Below are 23,109 nucleotides of genomic sequence, written 5' to 3'. Positions count from 1 at the left end.
GTATTATTTGCATGTGTGTGTGTGTGTATGTGTATGTATATATATTTTATTTTTATTTATATTCTATATATTTATATTAATATATCTATTATACATATTGATTTATATTTATCTATATAGATTTATTTATATATATATATAATTTTTTTTTTATATTTATAGGAGTGTATGCACTTGCAGTAATGTGCACACTATAATGAACAGAAGAGCAAAACCAATTTAAGAAAGGCTAGTTTACCACCACTAATGAAGGCCTTTTTTATTTTTGTATGCTTAGTCCCTCGTTGATAATTAGGCAAGTGCACTAGACAGCTTTTTTAGATGGGTGACTAAGACGCAAGTGGAATGAAATCTGAAACTGCTAAATGAAGCTTATTTAGCAGTTCGTATGTTTGGCTGGTTTTCCTGCTGCCGGATGTTACGTTCTTGAAGCTGTTCATTATTAGTTTTTGTAGTATGAGGACACTTGTCTTGAAATTAAGCATATTGTATCTCTCTGGCCATGAGCTTAATGTTGCAGACTGCAGTTAAATTTGTGTTAATGTTGTGAGAATATGCCTTACTAAAATTAACTTTGACCACTTTTGTTCTGCATGTATTCAGGAGCACTGATGGAGCATATCCATAGAAAGGAGAAACGTGCATGGGAGTGTTCAGACAGCTCACCTTTCAAATACCGGAAGTGCACCAGTGAAAGTATTACTTGGTCTTCAGATCTCTCTGAAGTGGGAGAGGGTGAAGAAAGTGTTTACAGGATAGTAAGCTGCTCGACCCCTGATCAGCTGAATATGAAACAGGATGTAAACATTGAAAGTCCCATGCAGTCTATTACAGTTCGTGTTTGTAAAGACAGTCCATCTTTAGAAGGTTCTTCGTCTCGCACTTTTACGAGCACACCACTTGTCTGTAAAGAAAGAATTTCAACTCAAAATGCTAGGTCATTGCTCAAAAAAGACTTGTTTCAAAAAAGCAGTTGCCAGCAGAGAAGCCCTGATCATTCGCTAGAAGAATTTCATGAGGAGAAGGTACAGGTAAGCTGTTTAACAAAAAAAAATAAATAAATAAATAAAAATTCATCCATTCAGAACTGAGTTTTGCCAAACTGCTGTAGCATTCAACAGCTGGAGTTTTCTTACTAGGTGTTAAGAAAATGAAAATTTAAGTGGTCATTTTAATTAGAGGATGACTTGTGATGGATGGTGTCTGTGACTTCTTCGCTTTTAACAGCATGATTAGTGCAGTTTTTTTTAAATGAAATATTCAGTGTTTTGGAATGTCATTGAATTATTTCTTGATCCCAATTTTGTAGAGCTTCAGCTACTGTTAACAGATTTTTTTGTCCTTTGATCTGTGGTCATCTTATTTTATCAGTTCGTCAACCATTGAGCATCTGATCTGACATCGGCCACTTCTCAGACTTTGGATCCATAGCTTAAGTTCCTGCCCTTACCCATAATCCCTTGCAAACGCCACATTACCTCATGTCTTGTTTGCCATTTTCTGCAATCAGATGTTGACGTGGTCATGCTTTAGGAGACAAATAACGCTTTCTTATTAGCTTTCCTTTTTACTAGGGTTTTTGACTCCTTTTTTTTTCTCATTCTTGCCTTCCCTCTTCAAAAATAAACAAATGGACACGTTTTCTTAATTGTTAGTGTTGTTGCTTAATTCTAGACTTCACTCCTTTCCCTACTTTCTTTACAGGTTAATCTGCTTACCATTGTTGGATTTTTTTTATCTTGATTTTTTTTTGGGGGGGGGGATTTCTTTGATATAGATGGTATTTCCTTCTGCTGTCTTGTCTTTCTGTATTATTGTCTTTCTGTATTACTGTATTGGTCTTCTTTGGCTTTGACATGTCTGACAACCCCCTTTAAAAAGTGCCCTTGATGCAGACATAAGGTAAGCAACTCTGATGCTTACTCTAGAGTGTGTATATTGCTTAGGAACCGCACATCTTCAGATTTAATGTGAAATTTCTTCAGACTTCAGCTACAGATCTTTGGTTGAGTGTAGGAGTAAATTGTTTGTGTGTATTCCCTACGTTAATGTTTGGAGCTGCACCCTGTGCAAAGTAGCTGCTGGAAAAATCTTTGGGGGGGGGAGTGACCCCAAAGAAAACCCCAGGAGGTGAAAAGCCCAAAGAAAAACTTGGGAAGTGAAGGAAGAGGTCACTGACTGCTCACTCTGCTCTAGCTTCAGCTCCACCGTCCAAAATCTCAAAGGCCACAGATCCATCCACTTGTATCTGACACACACTTTCATAGATTGATGGATTGTTACTAGGCTAATGACCCGGGGGCCTTTCTAAGCCTAGCCAAGTTTTCCTGAAAGAATAATAATGTCCTGTATCCAAGTAGGACATTGAGAGAAGTATTTATAAGCTGCCTCTGCCCATAAGGAATATGGGTGTTAGGCTCAGTGTAAATTTCCTGTTCCCTTTTATCTCTTCTGAGTAGTTTTCTCGTTTTAGGCAAGCTTGGTTTTCTCCAGAGCTGATTTGTTCAAGGTTACGCTCTCCATTTCTAGAAGAAAAAATGTATAGAGTTTCCAGACCTCCATCTACCTCCTCATCCTTAGTCTACCAGGAGCCCAATCATATGTGGACAGAATGATGAGAAAATGTCTCAGGAATTCAATTCGGTTGGGAGTACTCCCGCCTCAGTCTCTCATTGGATCTGTGAGTTTTGAAGCATCCCAGAAGACTTTAGATCTGTTGTCAGTTTTCATTCATTCCTCAACTACCAGTTCTCTGGTTATGCTAGCTGGTGGCCTCCAAAACCTCTCTAGCTCCTTTCCTACCAATAATGCACCAACCCCTAACATCTGTCAAATCTTGTTTGCCGCTTTCACATCTAGATGCGTCTCCTTCAGCTTTCGAGCGCAGAGTGGGGGAGAAATCTTTTTTTGATATTTCTTAACTTAAAAAAACTTTTGTTTTACGATTACGTATTGAATCTATAGTTTTTTTTGTTAAGTTGTTACTGTTGTAGTCTTTTTTTCATACACCTTAGAGTGTACTCTTTCCTACCATTATTGGTAGGCCTAGCCTTCCTTCCCTACTCTATTTGCACATAGTGTATACCTCCTTACTTACCATAGTTGGTATTTTTTTTTCCCTCTTTACGAGATTATTGTATTTTTTTAGCATTGTTGGTATTTAACTTTTCCTTCTCTTTCTGGCTAAAAAATAAAAAAAATGAGTTTAGCACTTCTCTTATTACTGTAGTTTTCTTTTTTCAAAATGTCCGAAAAAGATCCTTTAGAATTTAAAAATCTCCACAACAGGTACAAGTATGAGTCATTGTTCATGTTGGTGTGAATGACTTTAGACTCGCCTCCCTGGACTATATGAAGAGAGACATGGTACAGCTGTTAGTGTGTGTCCCAAGGCAGGTATGTCGCTAGCCCTAAGCAGTGTCCTACCTTCAAGAATGACGCCGCAATACTAGTGGTGTCTCCCCCCCCCCAAGGATCTGTCCTGGTCCCACTATTGTTTGGCATCTACTTCTCAGAGGTCCAGGCAAAGACAAAAGGCCTGTGGCTGAACAAGTTTGTGGACGACTGTAAGTTGGTTGATGTCATTGACTCCCCAAATAATGTTAATATACTTCGAGGGTCTCACAGCAATAAATGACTGAAGTTAAAGTCATGGCCTTACGTTAAATGCAAAAAAAAAAAATGTATGATCATACCATTCTGCAAATCGTGGCCCCGACTCATTACCACATCAATGACAACCCCCTAAGTCCACAACCTGTGGTGAAAGGCCTAGGTACACAGGTTGACAACAATCTCGCATTTAAACACGTCCAAAGTACTCAGGAAAGACACCACCAGCAGCATGGATCCAGTTGAAGCAGTTTTAATGAAGAGTAAACTTGCATAAACGCATACACTTTAAAACAGCCGTGTTTAGTTTCCACCAAGTAGACTTCATTAGATGTGGATGGACAACTACAGTAAGGCTTTAATACCCTTCTAAATTATGAATTTACCAATAAAATTCAATAAGTAGTTAAACAGCTAATTATAAAACTCATGAATATTCATGGATTTATGGAGCTTCTAGACAATGTAAAACATTTACTTTTTAAAAAAAATATAAAACTTTCAGTTAAATATTCAAGTCATAATTTCTAAAAAAAAAAAAAAACTAATGCTCTCCAAGCACTCACTAGAATGTACAGAGGCGAAGTTTGTATTCTTTGTATTGGAAGGAGTGAAAAAGGATGCAAGGGGGGTGGGGGGGGGAATGGGAAGAAAGGGTGGAGTATAGAGAGCTATGGTGGCAGATATCTTTACAAGCCACCACTCCACCTGGTTTAATTTGCCCTTGGCCCCTGTTCTGAAGATGAGAGCAGCCAAATTATTAAGTTCACTTTTTTTAAAAAAAAATTATTTTTATTTAAACTAAAATTATGTACCCTCTTTATTTTGGAATTTTAACTGAAAATGTGATTAAACCTTTGACCACTAAAGGGAGCCTGAGCATTACAATACAGCCCTTTTAGCTTTTCACTATGAAGAAAGTTTTTATTTTTTTTTTCAATAATAATTTATTCTTTTCCAAATGTTAATACAATACTACAACATATTTACAATATATACATTAATGCTTCCAACAGTTACATAGAGTCATTATACATAAATATATACTTCTAAATAGGTATTACAGAAAAAGAAAATAAAAATCTAGTATCGATATAAGGCTTATCTATAGTAAACTCCATAATTAGTCTGTACTTCCCGGAGAAAAGTGAATTGGAACCTTAAGCTAAGACCATATTAAAGATTTGCTCCCATATTTTTGTGTTATTTACACTTTTCTTATGATCATTAATTAGTAATTTCTGTGCTAAGATATGTTTTATCGCTACACTCTTAAAGTTTTCCCATGAAGTCTGGGATGGATTCAACCAATTTGTAGCTATGTACAGCTTCATTAACAAAAAAATATTTGAGTATGATCCTTTGGGATCTATCCAAATTAAGTGGCGGAATATGCAGAATCATAAACTCCCAAGAAAGTGTAGACTGTTGATATCCCATTTTTTGTAGTTGGAATTTCAAAGAATTCCAGAGTTTAAAAATACATTTACAACTCCAGAACATGTGTAAAAGGTCAGCCGTTTGATCTATACAATATGGGCATTTAGGTGAATTTTTTTGAGTTAAATTTATATAGAGTGAGACGCGTGTAATACACATTAAATATCATCAACTGAGTAAATAACTTTTGAAGGGACACTGATTTTAAGGTTAAGTTAATTGCTCTCACTATTTTACTATCTTCAATCGTTAACAGTTTCTCCTTCCAGTATTTGGATAAAAGTATTTGATTATTGTATTTCACATCTTTCATCAAACTATATGAGGCTGTTATATATTTACAGTCCTGTGTTAGTTTGCCATAAATTTAGGCAAATGTTTAAATCTTCTTTAATTTTAAAATTCCTATTACTAAAATAGCTTATTGATAAGTCCTTTAACTGTCTCATTATAATTAAATACGAGTTAGGGAGATTCATCTCTCTTAGCATGTCATGTATTGAGATACCGAGAAAGGGATATAAATCAAGTATGGTTAAGTCACTTATAAGTGGGAATTTCTTAAGATCTATCAATTTTCAAATTCGGGTTCTTATGAAATGGTTGAAAAATCATCATATATTGTAAGAAATTTAGTGAGTTAAACAGACTTTGTACTGATATTATATATATTCTGATATGTTCCATCAGAGCGTACATTTTAAGGGTATCTTTATTTAAAAAAGGTAATTCCTTACAATTAATGCCCAGTCCAGCAACATGTTTATGATTCAGAATCAACCACTTAGGTGCCCATTTAGAATTGGATCTATCAAAGTTAACTACACTTAGAATTCTATTAGCATTTATTATTAAATAATATGTTTCAAAATTCGGTAGCTCTAACCCACCCCTGTTTTTCGGAGTCATCAGTTTATCATAAGATATCCTAACTTTTCTAGGTTCCCATACAAATCTAGCTAATTCCGTATGAAGTTGTTTGAAGAATTTCCTAGAAATTTGAACTTGAGTAGCTCTAAAGATATATAATATTCTGGGAAGTATGTTCATTTTAATAATTGAGGTCTTTGGCCATTATTGGTAATTTCAGATTATTCCATCTTTTTAAATCAAAGACTATCTGCTCCCAAATTAACTTAACATTATTTACATAAGTCTCTATTATCTGTTGAAAAAACAACCCCTAAATATTTTATTTTTTCTTCTGATTTTACCTGACCTACCAATGGTAAAAGCGAGAAGGGTGTAGGTATCTTTAACGGAAATACCTTGTTTTTTTTTAAATTATTTTGTAATTGGATATTTTTGCAAAGTCTTCCACAGCTTTTAATATTTTCTTGATATCTGAAACAGGTGTCGTACAGTAAATATTTAGATCGTCCGCAAAAGCAGCCATGGAAATTTTCGTTCCATATATTACTGGAGCATTGTGATAAAATTTTGTTTGATATGTAGAAATAATGGTTCTAAATATAGATTGAATAATATAAGATAACGGACATCCTTGACTGGTACCATTCTTAATTTGAATTCTTTTTGAGAGATTCCTATTAACTAGATTTGTATAGGGATTATTATATAGTTTTTTTAAAGTTAAAATAAATTCTTGAGGTATATTAAAACATGCTAAAATATCAAACAAACATTCTAAGTTCACGCTATCGAAAGCTTTTTGCGCGTCAGTTATGAGTGCATAAGCATTAAAATTCCTGAGAGTGGCATAAGAAATCAGTGTATGAAGTGATAACGTATTATCTGTAGTTTGTCTGCCATTTATAAAACCGGCTTGTTCCTCTGATATTATCAGGTTAATTACCTTCTTCAATCTATTAGCCAAAATCAATGTCATAATTTTCATGTCTATATTCAAAAGTGAAATAGGTCTATAGTTATCTGGGTTTTGTAAATCGGCATTCTCTTTCAGTATAAGAATAGTTTTCGAAGCATTAAAGTGCGGGTCATTAATTTTATTATTAGTTATATAGTTAAATACCTGTGAAAGTATTTTCCCCAATATATCACTAAAAGTTTTATAAAATTCCGTGGTCAAACCATCCGGTCCCGGAGCTTTATATGGCTTTAACTTCTTAATTGCATCAGTTATCTCCTTTGAAGAAATTGGTTTGACTAAGTTCATATGAAGCTCATCACCAATCTTCGGAAAGATAATTTTCTGCAGAAAATCATTATTACTCTTATTTATATTTAATTCCTGCTGTTCACCATAGACTTGAGAAAATATTAGTTCAAATGCCTTCATAATGTCTTCAGTATTGGTATATGTTTTATTATTAAAGTGTATTTCAGAGATTTGAGAAGGTATTTTCGATTGATTAATGATGCGCGCTAGTGCTTTTGAAGGGGTCTGTATATGATTGGTGTATTTTACCAGCATTTTCTGTTCATAAAATGGTAATTTACTGTTTTGTAGAAAAAAAAGGTCCTTCTGACATTTTAATAACTCAGTTTCAGTTTGTTTACTATAATTCCCAATTAGATCCTGATCCAGTAATTTAATTTTAGTTTCCAATTCTTGTATGTCTCTCACTTGTAATTTCTTGTAATAAGTAGCCTTTTGGAGAAAAATTCCTCTAATTTGTGCTTTGGTCGTTGCCCATTCTATGTCAGACGGATGATGGTGTTCAGAAAGATTAGCTAGTAGTTGGTTAAAGGACTCTTGAACTTCTTTTATTATATCTTCTTTATTTAATAGATATGGATTTAATGTCCAATTATAACCTCTAAAACGTATCTTATGACTAGTGTCCTTATTGAAAGCCAATGTGATCCTAGAATGATCCGACAAATGTCGAGCTTGTATGTATGAAGAAAGTTTTTATGACTATCTTTTATTTTAAGATTAAATAAGTCAATTAGTGCATTTTATACATTTTGAACTATTTTAAGAATGACTTTATTTTTTTAACAATGTTTTTTATTTTTAAAGTAAATTTTTTACTTTGTCTAGAAGCTCCATAAAGACATGAATATTCATGAGTTTTATGATTAGCTTTTTATCTACTTGTTGAATTTTACTGGCTAATTCATGTTTTATAGAAGGATATTAAAGCATTATTGTAGTTGGCCATCCACGTCTGATGAAGTCTGTTTGGTAGAAACGAAAATGCTGTTTAAAAGTGTATGCATTTATGATGAAGCCGCGGTAGCGTTGTCGCCTCACAGCAAGAGGTTCTCCCATTCGATTATCTGCTGGAGCGCCTTCTGTGTGGAGTCTGCATGTCCTCCTCACGGTAGAGTGGCCTTCGAAAGACATGCGTGAATGGGCGTACCTTCGTTCAAGGTTGGTTGTCGAGCTGGCACCTCGGCACTGTAAAAATCTACTGCCAATCATTAGCGGAACGGGGTTCTGCTGTGGCGACCCCTAACCGGAAAAAGCCGAAAGAAGAACTCTTCATTAAAACTGCTTCAACTGGATCTGTGCTGGTGATGTCTTTCCTGAGTACCTTGGACTTTGTTTTATTATACGTGTGGTGCTTTTGCTGTTTTTTTTGTGGTTTATCACTCACATTTGACCATGTATTGGCAGTGGTCAGAAAAGCCTTTTACTTGGTTCATCTCATAAGTAAAAGGATTGCATCCAGAAAAGAGGTTATTACCTCTCTACCCTTCCCTCATTAGGCCAGTAATAGAGTACAACGCCCCACTTGGTATGTACCTCTCCAAACACGTGCACCAACTGGAAAGGCCACAGAAATACCTCACGAAGAGATTCCATGGCCTCCAACACCTATCCTATTGGCTCAAATCACTATCACTGTGCTCTGTATCCTACAGATTGCTCAGAGGTGATCTGTATCTCGCCTACAAGGCAATGTCAGACCCTGCTCTACTAGAGATGCTCCATATCCGTAAGTCTTAACTCCTCATGCATTATCCAATTGAAAGGCTCAAGTCATATGTGACTAAACCTGCTGGAGAAACAGGTTTGTCTCCCAGAGGCTGCCCCATCTCTGGAATAGTCTCCCCATACACGTCAAAGTATGTTGCTGACCCTCTTCAAGGGCAACCTTGAGTGGATGGGAAGTTGCAAATTTGTGCCAGGGATTACCAGTGTCCTTTATTGACAAAGGCAACAGGTGCTGATTGAGATTTCTTTTTTAGGGATAACTCTTTTGGAAAGGGCCCCAGGGCCATTAGCCTAGTAATCTCCTTTAAGTTTGGTCACAAGTTGCCTTATTCCTATGCCCACTATCTTTGTGTATATGGCTTGGGCCCAAATCATTTGTAACAGGATTGCAGTATCTGTTGTGGGTTCAATCCCCCCCCCCCCAGGCGCTAGCTGACAGGTAAAACAAATTGATTTTGAAAGGCTTGTTGCCATCTTTCTTCTCTGAAGCCATTACTGGGGTTCAATCCCTCAAACACAAAGCTAGAGCCCCTACATAAAGGTCTAAACCTTCTTCCTTGGAACCTAAAAGGAAGAAAGAGAAATCAAATCCAAGATTAGTCACAGTCCAACAGTCATTGGATCTGATCAGAAGTGTTCTGGATTCTACAGCCTTGGATGGAAAACTTTTACCAAGGACAACTTATTCTCGTCTGGATCCAGTCTTATCCAGAGTGCCTTCCCCTTTTTTGAGAGGTGCTCCAAATCGTCATCCCTACCATCTTCTTGTTCCTCCGAGAGTCTCTCGGAAGCAGTTGTGGAGAGGATGATTAAATTCTTCACGGCTCAGTTTCAGATGTGCGTTCTTAGGGCTCCTACCTCTTTGGGTCAAGTCTAATCATCTACCACTCCACCCATTACAGCTGTTTCTCTAGTCCAAGCTGTTTTGTCTCCTCTGATCTGAGCGTTCTAGGCCCATTTGGTTCATATCCAAAGAAAGCACAATCTTCTGATCCAAATACTGTTCTGAGTGCACCAACTCTGACATCCTTTGAGCCCTGACACTCTGAGCTGAAGTATTTCTGTCTGATTTGGGAGGTTGGAGTTTACTCCTGTCTGATTTGGGAGGTTGGAGTCTACTCCAAGGTTCTCAGAGCTGTCACTTCCTCCTTGGAGCCTCCGCACAGGGCAGCTCTGCTCCGACCTCCACCTCGGGTAGATTGTTCTCTGGGTGGAGGGAGGTGACTAGCCAGAAGCATGCTTTCTTGGCTCCATTCCCTTCCTTCCCTGTGGAGTGATCTGCCTTTGAGGTAGTGAAGAGTGTGTTCTCTTCTCCAGCAGATCAGATGGGTCCTACCCCCTCGGATCCACCCTCTACTTATCAGATGACTTTGCACCATGATCCTGAACATTCTACCCCACAGGGACAGCCAGCTCCAAGCTTCTAGACTATCCATCAGGCTATTCTAATCTCTTCTGATACCTCACCAGACCACCCCACTGAAGTCCCTAGGAATAGAAAATGCAAAAGAAGGCACTCAAACTCTCAAGAGTCTGTCACTGAGGATGCTGATTTTGATGAAGTAGAGGGTCCCCAAAATCAGTCTACAACTCATTTGGAGACTTTGAGATCCTTGAGTAGAAGGGTGGCTGGTCTTCCCAGGATCCTTCTCCAGAGGAATCAGTATTTCTGGAAGCCTTTGGAGCTGTCCTGTCTACCTCCTGGATTACTCCGCCCACTGGTGAGCTCATTGATTTTCATCTCTAGGCAGGTGTGGAAGGAACCTGATATGGTTGAGCCAAGAGGTCTGACTGGATTGTGGCTCCACCAGTAGTTAGGGAATCTTGGGGTAAATGGGTGCCAGTAGATGCCACGGTTATGGCGGCAGCTACAAAAGAACTTTTGGACTTGAGAAGCGTGTTTATGCTTCGTCAATTTTTACACTCAGATTGCTGAACTATCTGGCACATTTTGAGACTTCAGAGGGAGTAGAGATATTGAAATCTTTCTGGAACTGAAACTGCTGAGGCTCAATCTTTAGTAGTTTCTAAGGTGGCTACCCTGCAAGCAATATCTAATTCGTCCATGAGGTTTATCTTGCACGCTGCAGAAGGTACCTCAAGGACTGTAGGTTCAGGTATTTCCATCAGGAGGCATGCCTGTATCCGGCTGTGCGATTTTTGCAGAGCCCTTCAAGTCCTTGTTTGCTAATGCTCCTTTTGACAGCACATCTTTATTTGGCCCCACAGTGAGGGGCACACACTCCAGGTGTGAGAAAGATGGAGAAGACCCTCTTTGTAGTTGGGAGTGCATTCTTTCACCCTTCAAAGGATCTTTTCCCGGAGTCAACTGGGAGGTTGAGAAATACCGTTCAGAAAGTCCCAGGGTCCTTTCCAGGACACACACACAAAGTTCCCCCAGAGGCAGAGGAGGGAGCTATAATGGAAGGCGATGTCCCCTTGGCAGAGGAGGCCTGCAAAACTAGGCGTCTAGAAATTCCTTTTCTGATGGACCCTTTCAGCTCTTTTGAAAGTAGGCACAATTGTCCATCTGTGGAGGCAGGCGGGGGTTGCTTACCTCTGCATCAGACAGCCTGGTTAGATACAGCAAGACAGGTGGGTGCAGAGAATTATTTCTAGAGGTTATACAATTCCCTTTTTCCTGCCACCTCCATTGTTGAGAATTTCCTGATGTTCCACCCAGTCAGAGGAAAGCAGCAGAACTACAAATCCAAAAGCTGCTAAGAAAAGTCATCCAAGAGGTCCCACCAGACCAAATGGAATCTGGAACTTACTTAAAATTCTTTTTAGTGCCATAGAAAACTGGGCAAGAGACCAGTTTTGGATCTCAGTGTATTGAACAAGTCAGTTTGAGATGCAAAGTTCCAGATGGTCACAGTTCAGTCCATTCTACCTTTTCTGAGCAAGAACAACTGGATGTGCTTGATAGTATGCATCCTCAAGATCCATCACATAGAGATGAACAGACGATCCAGAAGGTACTTGCTTTTTCGGCTATGAGCCAGTCACCATCAGTTCAGAGCACTGATCTTTGGCCTCATCACATCCCCCAAGGTGTTCGCCAAGTGCATGGCAGTGGTATCAGCTCACTTGAGACTGCAAGGATTCTGGGTGTTTCCATATTTAGATGACTGGCTGATTACCTCCCCAAGCAGGCTTAAAACTGATAGCATGAGATCAGGTGCTACAGACTTACTTGTATCTTGGAATAACCATAAATTACAAGTCTCACAACCAACCAAGACATTAGAATTCATAGAAAGTGTTCATAGTATCTATGGTAGCTGCTCTTTCACTGTCAAGAGTGCAAATAAGGATGCAGGTCAGAAGAATAATTTGCAGTATAAGAATTTCAGCCCAATTGATTCTGCAAGTCCAGGGGAAGTGTGTCAGTGGCATTAATTTTAGTTCTTTTAGCAAGATTCCACATGGGAATTCTGCAGTGGATTCTAGCAATACAGTAGTCAGTACTATCTCAACCCATGTCAGTGAAGACCAGAATAGCAAAAGATACTATTGGTGGATGCAGTAGCAACCAGTATTACAAAACTGTCTGTCATCCCTCAGCTCAAGGCCATAGTGACTACAGACACTTCCCAGATGGGGGGTGGGGGCATTTCCTGGGTAGAACGGTCCAAGGCACTTGGTCCCCCAAAGAGGTCAACTTGCATATTGGTGTTCTGGAGATGTGCTTTTGGCAGTGCAGACATTCCAAGACATATACTCCCTCTTAAAACATTTGCAATCCAGACAGTATGTTGGTACTTTGGTACATCAAACAAGGGGAACCGCCTATGCCGAGAAGCACTCAGTGTGGCAATGGGCAGTGTCTTCCAACTGCTTTCTAATAGCAACGCATACCTTGGGGGGGGGGGGTCCAACATGATAGCAGATTAAATGAGCAGGTCCATCTTACTACCTCACAAGTGGTCTCAACAGCAAAGTGATGAATATGATTTTCAGTCAGTGGGACTGGCCTTGCTGCAATCTTTTTGCCTCTTCCCCTAAACAAGTGCAGCACCTTTTTTGCTCTTATCCCCCACTGGGGGAATCACCAAGGGATTCTCTTCTCCACAATTGGCACCCTGGTCTTCTGTATGCTTATCCTCAGACTCCCTTAATTCCCAAATTACTGCGGAAAGCAGACCAGTTGAAGAGCTAAGGCATCTTCATTTCCTCTTACTGGCCTTGACGGATTGTTTCCCTTCCTTTGGCCTCATCTAGTATATCCACCTTGTATTCTGGATTCAGTTCCAGACCTCCTGTCTCACCTGATGGGCACAGTTCACGGGGATATCTTGCGTCTTAAACTAACAGTGTGGTGTCTCCAATTCCTTTAATAGCTAGACAACCAATGCTGTCTTTCCCTGTCCATTTCATACTTCATCTTCCCAGAAACTTTCTACTAGGAAACGCTACAGGAGTAAATGGAAAAGTTTTGTTTGTTCATAGGATAATAGGAAGTTACTAGGCTAATGGCCCTGACACCCTTACAAACCTAGCCAAGTTTTTTCATGTGCTATTAGTAGACTTGACTCTATGCCTGCTCTCATTGCCCAGAAGGAACATGGGTGAAACCCCAGGAGTCAATTTATGACTCCCCCATCTAATTATCCAGATTACGCTTGAAAAGGTTAGTGAGGAGCTCTGTTTTACTAGGATTGAAAGCTTATTCCAGAGTAGGGAAGCCTCTGAGATGAACCCAACTGTCCAGTATGTCCTGTTAATATTCCTTCTCATGTTGAGGTCACGAGCTGGTGCACAGTGCCATTTGTCTTGCTAATGTGTAGCATTTCCATCAGGATTCGATCCACGGTTGCCCTATAGGCTAGGCAGAGATCACCCCCGAGTAGTCTGTACGACAGAGTATAGTGAGAGCAGTTTTAGTATGTCAGCGTTGGGCACCATGAATTTTCTTTGTAAGGTACCTCTGAGGTCTTTCCAATTGTTGGAGGTGCCTGGTGAGGTACATATCAAAGGGTGCATTGTACTCTCTAATTGGTCTGAGAGTACGGGGGGGTTATAACCTCTTTCTGGAGGCATTGCCCGTATTGATCAGATGGGCAACATAGAAGGCTTTCTTTACCACTGTAGAAAGATGATAGTCCAAGGAGAGGTTGCTGTCAGCCTATGTGCACAGATCTCTTGCCATGGATTGGGTACTTAAGGTGGTGGTGTTAATGTGGTACTTTGCAGGGACTTCTCCCTTGCCAGAGGGGGGTGATGATGCACTTTTTAGCATTTAACTTGAGCCCATGACTTTGGCACAAATTGTTGGTTTGAGTAAGACCTTCTTGGAGGGTGTCAGTGCCACTAGAGGATTCAGTGATCACGCCCAGTTTGCAGTAATCTGTTGGCCACATGCTCTTTGTTTTGGCCTGTACTACTTCTGAAAAGTAAATCCCAAACAAGGGGCCACAGCACCAAGCCCTATGGTACTCCACTGGTTACTGGTCTGAAGGTGGGTGAAGAATCCCCCATTTTAAATGTGTTGTAATGGTGAGCCAGTTTGCAACCCACCTGACAAGTATACTGGTTTACATTCAGTTGGGTACGTTTTATCAATGATACCAGAGTTGGGGAATGGTGTCCAAGGCCTTCACTAGGTCTAAATAGGTATGCACTGTTTTGCATCCATCCAGGGCTTTGTTGACTGTCTCAGTCTGCCTTTGACAAAACCAAACTGGGATAGTTTGGGGGTCTTCTATATCCTTTTTGTTGAGGTCTATAATGATTCTCTCCATGGCCTTGCATATGAGGCTGGTCAGACTTGTGGGTCTATAATTCCCAGAGTCGGCAGAAGGAACCCCCTTTGTGGAGGGGATGACCGTAACCGTTTTCCGATCTGCAGGAACATACCCAGTGGATCTGATGTTGTTCATCTCATTCCTCACGACTCTGTCTTGGATCAGATATCTGATCCGATCTGGCATTACACAAGACACAGATCCAAGGCTAGATCTCTTCCCTCTCCCATAATCCCCTTCTGTACTCTGACCCTCCAGTCTTTGCCACGTTTATGCACTGATGTGATCCTTGGCTGTCGAGCTGTGTAATAGCTTTTTCAAGTATTCATCAGATAAGTTGAATTTTCTTTTTTGTTTTTTTTTCTGTACCCTCCCATTGCTAGTGTATCTCTAACTTTAGTGTGTTTTGTGGTTCTCTTCCCCCTTTTCTCTCTAGTTAGCTCTTGGCACTTTTTTTCTGTACAGTTCTGTAGGGAACGGCATTAAAGGATCGATTCATAGTTAATTACTAGGCCCTTGTAGGCTATTGCAAGCCTAGCTAATTTCCTTCCCAAAGGTGGGAGTCAAACCCTGTACCTTACGTTATGAGGCAAACACCTGAACCATTACACCTACCTCCATCCCCCTAGATTAGGGTCTTTTTGTGGACGGGTTCTTGCCCTTAATATTTAGTTTTTTGGTTGTTAGTTGCTTAGTGGTTTAGCCTTTGGGGTTTGTGTTTCCAATTGTGTGGCTGGCCGATATGTCTGAGAAGGACAGACCTACAGGGTTTAAGAGGTGCACTTCTTGTTTGGGTAAGATGCCTAATTCCAACGCCGGCAAGAAGTTCGTCTCCTGTTTGGGGGCTGACCACCTCGAGGCTGGCTGCACAGTCTGTGCAACATTCAACCCTCTAGATCTGGAGGACCACCATAACAAGTTGCTTTTGAAGGGCATGGTTCAAGGGGGTCTCTTTGTCACAAGTCCCCAGCTACATCAGGCCCTCTGGACCTGAAACTGCCTTTGGCCATGTCAGATTCGACCTCTCCAGATCCATTGGTAGGTTCCAAGGTAGTCTGAGCGGAGGCCTTTGGATCTGACTAGAGTTGGGTCCCTGTTGGATCCACCTGCTCCTTCGGATCCGAAGAAAGTGGTCCAGCAAGTGTCAGATCCAGTATTACTATTTGAGAGCTCTTCCCTTTGGGATCCACCAGGGATCTGAAGCAGTTGGCTGCTAGACCTCGGAGACCATCTTCAAATCGTGGACATCATAAGTCTGTTTCGGGATCCAGGCTTGGATCCCTGACCAAGCCCACCTATTCCTCTGCTTCTTCCGGATTCTCCAGGAACCTTTTGCCTACGGATATGTACAGTATGATGATGAGGAGCTTCCTCAGGCCCCAGAGAGAGAGGAGTCTGACATCTCCAGCCTGCTCTGGCTCTGTGAAATCCCTGGCCCCAAGGTTGCAGTCTCCTCTTCGACTCTCCCCGTTTCAGAATTCCAGGACCCAGTGCACCTGAGGGGGGGTGGCATTGACAAGTCCAGAGGATGCATGCTTTTCTGACTCTGTCAAGATACCTGACTGGCTCGATTCCATTGCCTTTGGATCAGAGCAGGTCTCTGCTTAGAGAGGTTGGAGCTGGGCCTCTGGGGAGGGGATGAGGTCTGGGCTTATCAGATCAGCCCTTTCCCTTGGGGGCCTTAGCCCTGGACAGCTCTGGGCCGGTACTGTTTGGAGGGCCAATACCTGAGGTTGGGATTGGTTCCACTCCTTACTCTTCATCCCCAGGAGCTGAAACCACTTGGGAAGGAGTTTCCTCAAGTCGTTCATCATTTTGGGTGGTAGAACGGACTTTCTACATGTCTGGAGCAGCATCTCCACCCCAACCGGGGTCCATCCAAGCCATCCTGTCCAGAGTCTGTCCTCCCGAGGTAGCTTTCAAGTGGCATCTAACCCCCCAGGGGGTTCCTATCTCTTCAGAGTCCTTTCCTGAGCCCCCCACAAGAGGTGCCATGGAAGAGAAAGTATAAGAGGAGGCACTTTGACACGCCCGTGGAGTCTCTTACAGAGGACACAGATTTTGATGAGGGTGGCGGGTCCCCCAGGTCTCTGCCAGATGATGCCTCCTTTGGAGACATTTTTCAACTGTTGAAACACAAAGGCAGAGGTCTTCCCAACCCCCGTCTTTGGAGGAATCTGTGTTTCTGAAAGCTTTCCGGATGGGCCCATCTACTTCTTGGGTGTCCTTCCTGTGGACAAGCTCATAGACCTTATTTTGCGCAGGGCATGGAAGAGACTTGACAATGTAGAACCAGTACCCAGAAGGCTGACCAGATTGAGTCTGCCTTCTGATAGGATGTATTGGAACAAAGGTGGGTCCAGTTGATGCCATTGTGGTTGCTGCAGCCACCAAAAAGGAGCTGGCTGAACAGAGCTTCACTGTCCATCCCCCGAACAGGGAGTCTCAGGTGATGGACACGGGATGCACATCAGTGCCTTAGCCACGTTTGGCTCGCAAGCTCGTAACTATTTGGCTCACTTTACCTGCCTACAAAAGAGACCCGATTGCTGAACTAACAGACAGAGTTATTTTTCTATGGAGGACCTCAAAAAGGTCTCTCTCCAGTTCACACTCATCTCTTGCCAACTATTCAAGGTTAATTTCTAATGCTAGTGAGGGTACCTCTTGAGCAGGATGTGCAGGCATTGCTTTGAGGTGTCTTGCATAGATGCAGTTGTGCAGGTTTGTAGAATCCTTCAAGGTGTCTTTCACGAATTCCTCCTTTGGTTCCTCACTTTTTGGACAGTCCGTCAAGGAGCCTTTGACCCGCAGTGAGCAGGAAGGCAAGACGTCAGTGGTACGGATCAAGTTTTCTACCCCCCCCCCCCGAGGTGTTTTTCAAAGAACCAGTGGGAGGTAAACTTTTGTTCAAAAAGTCGCAGGGTTCCTTCCAGGATGTTCCTGAGGATTTCTCTTCCAGTGGCTGGGGAACAGTGTTCAGTGATAGACACCGCCCCAGAGGCAGAATGGGTCTGCAGGACCTCGGAGAACCTTCGAAAAGCCTTTTCAGCGCCCCTGAGGTGTTGTCCAACTGTCCTGCCCTGGAGGCAGTCTGTCCGTTCTCATTGCACCCAAATGCCTGGACAGCCATAACGAATGATCGGTAAGCCCTTTATCATATCCAGAGGTTGTTACATTCCCTTTTCTCAACCACCTCCAAGTCCCAAGAGAATTCTCCCAGACATGCCATTCGGACAGAGGAAACTGGCCCAAAGAAGTTCTAAAACGTCTAGAAAAAAAAAAGCCATTCAGGATGTCCTAGCAGGGCAAAGAGGATCTGGAAATTCTCACTTGTTGGTGCTAAAAGACGGGAGACCTGCATCTGTATTTTTAGACCTCAGCAAGTTGGGTCTGTTCGTCGAAGTCAGAGTTCTGGATGGTGAGTTGATCAGTCAGTCCTGCCGTTTTTCCAAAAGGACAAGTGGGATATGCTCCGTAGACCTCTAGGATGCGTACTATCACATCAAGATAGGTGCTCCAGGAGGCATCTTCACTTCCAGCTGGGTGACTATCATTTTTTACTCTGAGTCCTGCCCTTTGGACTTGCCACAGCCTCCCGGAGTGTTTACTAAATGCTTGTTAATGGTTGCAGCTAACTTGAGACTGAAGGGTTTCCATGTTTTTCCATACCTTGACGATTGGCTTCTTATGGCAAATACAAGGCATTAGCTGATATTAGCAAAGCAGTACCTTTCTGGACACCTTTAACGAGGTAGGCATTACGGTCAGTATTGCCAAATTAAAACCAACTCCGGTGCACAGTCAGGCGTTGGTAGGTACCCAGATCAATGCATTGACAGAAAATGCAGCTTTGACCCCACAGAGTAGATTTACTCAGGCAGCAGGTCAAGGCAATTCTAGAGGTCCCATCACGACAGACGTATCTCATTCTGAAGGCTTTTGGGGTCCATGTCAGCAGCTATCTTCCGTGTACCACTGGCGAGATATTACATGCGAATACTCCAGTGGGTGCTAGCATTTCAGTGGTCCATTCTGTCATCCTGTGTTTATACAAATATGACTGGCAGCCATTTGCAGATGACATCTTCAGTGGTGGCTTCTTTCAGAGGACCTCTTCTGAATCAGATCTTTCTCGCTTTCACCTCCCACAGCCACAGTGACCACTGATGCTTCCCTGCTAGGGTGTGGGGGGGATTTTCAGGGCCGGATGGTCTGAGGCACATGATCCCCTACAAAGACAAAGTTGCACATAAAAATTCTAGAGATGAGAGCAGTCTTCCTGACGTTGCAAGCCTTTCAGGATTGCCTTCCTCTGGGGACAATTGCAGTTAATACAGACATGTCAGTGGTGTGGTACATTAATAGCACTGGGGAACACATTCTTAACTGCTGTGCAGAGAGGCCATGAGTGTTGGATTGGGCAATTTATTTTTCATTCCCTTTCTTCTTGCAGTGCACGTACTTGGGGAGTCAACATGTTGGCAGACAGACTCTGCAGGTCCATCTTGGTTCCTGTATCCATCAGTGGTGTCTCAGATATTCGGCCAATGGGGCTAGCCTTGCTGCAACCTCTCTGCATCCCCAGTGAACAACTAATGCAGCAGGTACTATTCCCTGATCCTCCTAGAGGGGCAGTCTCCTAGGGATGCTCTAGTCCACAATTGTCCTCAAGGTCTCCTTTATGCATATCTACTGATCCACATTGATTCCCAAGGTACTGCAGAAAGCCCACAGACTGAAGTGTCCCATGATCCTCCTTGCCTCTTTCTGGCCTCGTCCGATGCGGTTTCCCTTCTAATGGTGGTATCTGAAATATCCTCCATTAATACTAGATAGATCCCACACTGGATCACCTCTCTCATCCCTCAGAGCTGAAAACCCCAAACCTCTGATCACTTCATTTGTTCGCAGGTTTTTCCACTTCCCATGATACTAAGAGTCCAGGCTGGCTTCCCCTGTTAAGAAAATTATTCTTGCCTCTCAAACTGTCGACTCAAACTCTACAACAGTAAGTGGAAACTGTTTTCCTTTAGGACTGTGGAAAGAAGTCTCTCCCTTCTCTGCCCCAGTTTTGGATATTCTTCTGTTTTTATCTCTCTCAAGATGGTGCCAGTTTTTCTACCAGGAAGCTGCAGTTGGTGGTAATTTCCAATTTTCATGTTAGTAAGGAGCCTGCCTTTTCCTCGAATGTGCAAGGCCTTCATGAAAGGTGCATTTCTCCCTAGGTTCACTGTTAAAGACCCTTCTCTTTGGGATTCGACTATGGTGTTGCAGTCTGTCACTTGCACCATTTGAGTTGACTTTTCTGTGATATTAAATTAAGTACTTCTCCTGGAAGACTACCTTTCTTGTGGCTGTAACTTTGGCAAAGAGGGTCTCAGAGTTTTAGGCTTTGTTGTCCAAGCCACCATATATCATTTTTCACAAAGACAGAGTGGCCTTGAACTAATCCTTCTTACATGCCTAAGGTAGCCACTGAAACTAATATCAACCAAGTCTATTCAGCTACCTGTCTTTTTTTTTTTTTTTTTTTCCTGAATCATTCCAATAAAGGTGAATGCCTCCTCCATACACTTTATGTACACAGGCAGTTAAAATTTTACTTGCACAGAACTAAAGCTTTGAGAAAATCTGATAAATTGTTTGTAGCCATTTCCCTGAACAAACATGGCCAAGTAGTCGAAGGTAAGTTTCCAAATGGATTTCAAACTGTATTTCCACCATTTATTCTCTCAGGGGCTTAGTTTCCTCGACTGCCTAGGGCTCACTTTCATGAGGTTAACTACCTCATCAGCTGCCTCTGATAAGATGTCTGTAGATGACATTTGTGCTGCAGCCACTTGGTCCACTCCTCGCACCTTCGTTTCTCATTGCAAATTGGATGTAGTCTCCAGAAACAGAGCATCTGTTGGTTCCACGGTGCTCAGGACATCCTTCCACAGGGCCACCCAGGATAGTACTGTAGCTGGGGATTCTGACCCAGTCATGAGGAATAATGAAATGGATAACATCAGACCAACAGTTATGTACTTAACAACTTGGTATCTGTGTTATCCTATTTCCATTATTCCTCACTTCCACCCACCTTCCCTCATCCATGCTCGGGGGGGGGGGGTGTGTGGCTGAGGAAGCTGGAGTAATTAGGCTCCTGGGCTAATTCCCTTGCTTAATGTTTCAGGTATATATTCTATGGGGTAACTACAGCAAACTTGATCTGAGGGTTAGTGCAGAAGGTGATTATGGGAGAGGGAGGAGCTCGAGCCCTGGATCTGTCTTGTTTAGTGCCTGGTCGGATACAAGACCCAGTTGTGAAGAATAATGAAACAGGATAACACAGATGCCAAGTTATGGTAAGTACATAACTTTGTTTACCGAAGGTACTCAGAGGTACAGCTAACCCTTGCTTCAAGCAATTTAGGACACAGCCAGGGATGATTGGTCCCACAGAGGCCATCATTTTAGTCTTGGAAAGAGCATTAAGGACCTGTTCCTTAGTAATTCCTGGAGAAGTCATGTAGGAGAGATGTCTTGTGGTATATTGGGTGAAGACAGGAGAGGTGTCGTTGAACTTATCTGCCAGCAGGTTAGCAATATCGCCAGGTTCAGTGTATGTTGTGCCATTTATAGTTCTGTGCAAGTCTGGGATTTTCCTTTGAGGTTGTGGATGTACCCAAAGAATGCCTTATGGTTACCCTTGGCTAGAATGGCCAATTTAGATTGGTAATCCGCTTTGGACTTTTTCACTAGATGTTTCATTTGCTTATTTAGGCTGAGGAGGGAGTCGTTTGAGTTTGGGGACAGTTTCCTGCTGCTTTTAGACAGCTGTTTTTCCTCCTGTTATGTAGCCCATTAATGGCTGATGTCCAAGCAGGTTGGTTGTTCCATGAGGAACTTAATTTTATCCTGTCTGGTACAGCTGAGTTGATGCAGCTGTGAAGGTGCTTATGCAAGGTTTTGGTATAAACCTCTGTATACTTGTCATTGCCATCACTAGGGGCAGGGGCTATGAAACTAATAATATTGTCGCATAACAGATTATAGTTTGCTTTGGAGAAACTTTTTAGTCTAGTTCCAGCTGGGGGAGGGTGTGATGATATTGTTACTTCTAGTATGACTGACCTGTGGTCAGATCTCAATAGTGTTAATTAATTGAAATCTTTTTTTATAAAAGTGGTGTGGTTTCTAACACTTGGACTGGTATTTTGATTTACAGCTTTGTGGTTTGGTTCTGAGTCGTGTTGTCTGTAGCTCACTAGGGATGACTGTATACCTGGGATGGTGCAGTGATCACTCATGTTCGTAAGTACTAGATCCAGAATATTTGAACCCCTTAGTGGGTCCAGGTTATTAGAATTTACAGAGTTCAAGAATCTCTGTGCAGGTGTGTTGATAAAGGTGTAGTAAGACCAATTTATTGATGGGTAATTGAAGTCTCCCAAAACTGGGGTGTGTGGTATATTGAGGGACTCCAGGAGGTCTAGTTAGGCATTGTGGGAGTCCTGGTTCATGGAGGGGGTCCTACAACTGGTGATAATTGAGAGGAGTTTTACCTACAGAGAGTTGTACTTTTGAGGTACTCGTGTAGTCTTACAATCTGGAGGTGGTATTTGTCTAAAAAATTTGATACGCCTTCTGAATTTCCTGTTATTTGATGGTCTGAGTGAGCGGACAATATGGCCAGGATGCTTTCTGCAGCCTTGAACCAGGTTTCTGTGACAGCACAGACATCAGCTTTCTCCAAGGTGAGGGCAGTTTCCAACAAGTGCAGTTTTAGGTTTAGAACTCCTAGCAATTTAGCAGCATGACCCTGATGTTTTTTTAGGAATAATTTGTCAGAAGTGTGCTTGTGACATTGCCTGAAAAAAGCACTGAGGGAGGCCAAGAGCCTTTGCTAGAAGACCAATTCCTAGGGTTGACAGATGAAGATGGTCTCTGGCAAAGCATCGAGGTCCATCAACCATATCATCCCAGGCTGACAGGAACTGGATCCCCTTAGAATGACACCAGAAACTAAGCCAGTTGAAGTTCATTATCTTGCTTGTGTTACGGCATCATCCTAGGTGAGAGTAGAATACTGCTTAAGGCTAGGGATATACCTGCTTGGGACACGCACAGAACTGCGTGTCATGTCTTCATGTAGTCCAGAGAGGTATGTATCAAGTCGTTCACACCAACATGTACTATGACAGTCCTAACGGTATTTGCTGCTGAGAGACTTAAGTGCATGTGTGATGTTCCAGATCCTGGATCCAGGCACAGCTAACTGTGACCTTTCTTATCCAGCCACGTGAGTGGCACATCAATGTGTCCACGATAGAATCACCTATGACTAGTACATTTGGTTTTGTGTTGCACCTAAATGGCTTACTTGGCGAGACAATGGCATGTGTTTTGTGTGTACTGTCTTTATCTGCAAGTGAAGTGTGTGCTGTGCTTGTG

At 42.0% G+C, this 23,109-nt stretch overlaps 1 protein-coding gene across 1 annotated transcript in view; it reads left to right on the top strand.

The window, feature by feature from the left end:
- Positions 1–593: 593 nt before the first annotated feature.
- Positions 594–23,109, top strand: part of TATDN2 (TatD DNase domain containing 2) — a 146,801-nt gene continuing 124,285 nt past the window's right edge. The window contains exon 1 of the mRNA XM_044060436.1: positions 594–1,031. Within this exon, the coding sequence (XP_043916371.1) occupies positions 594–1,031 (438 nt within the window). The remainder of the gene's footprint in view (positions 1,032–23,109) is intronic.

The sequence above is a fragment of the Protopterus annectens genome, chromosome 2.part0 (genome assembly GCF_019279795.1).
Source record: "Protopterus annectens isolate FY-2018-M chromosome 2.part0, PAN1.0, whole genome shotgun sequence".
In the NCBI taxonomy this organism is placed as follows: Eukaryota; Metazoa; Chordata; order Ceratodontiformes; family Protopteridae; genus Protopterus; species Protopterus annectens.
This window is presented reverse-complemented; position numbering and strand designations above follow the sequence as displayed.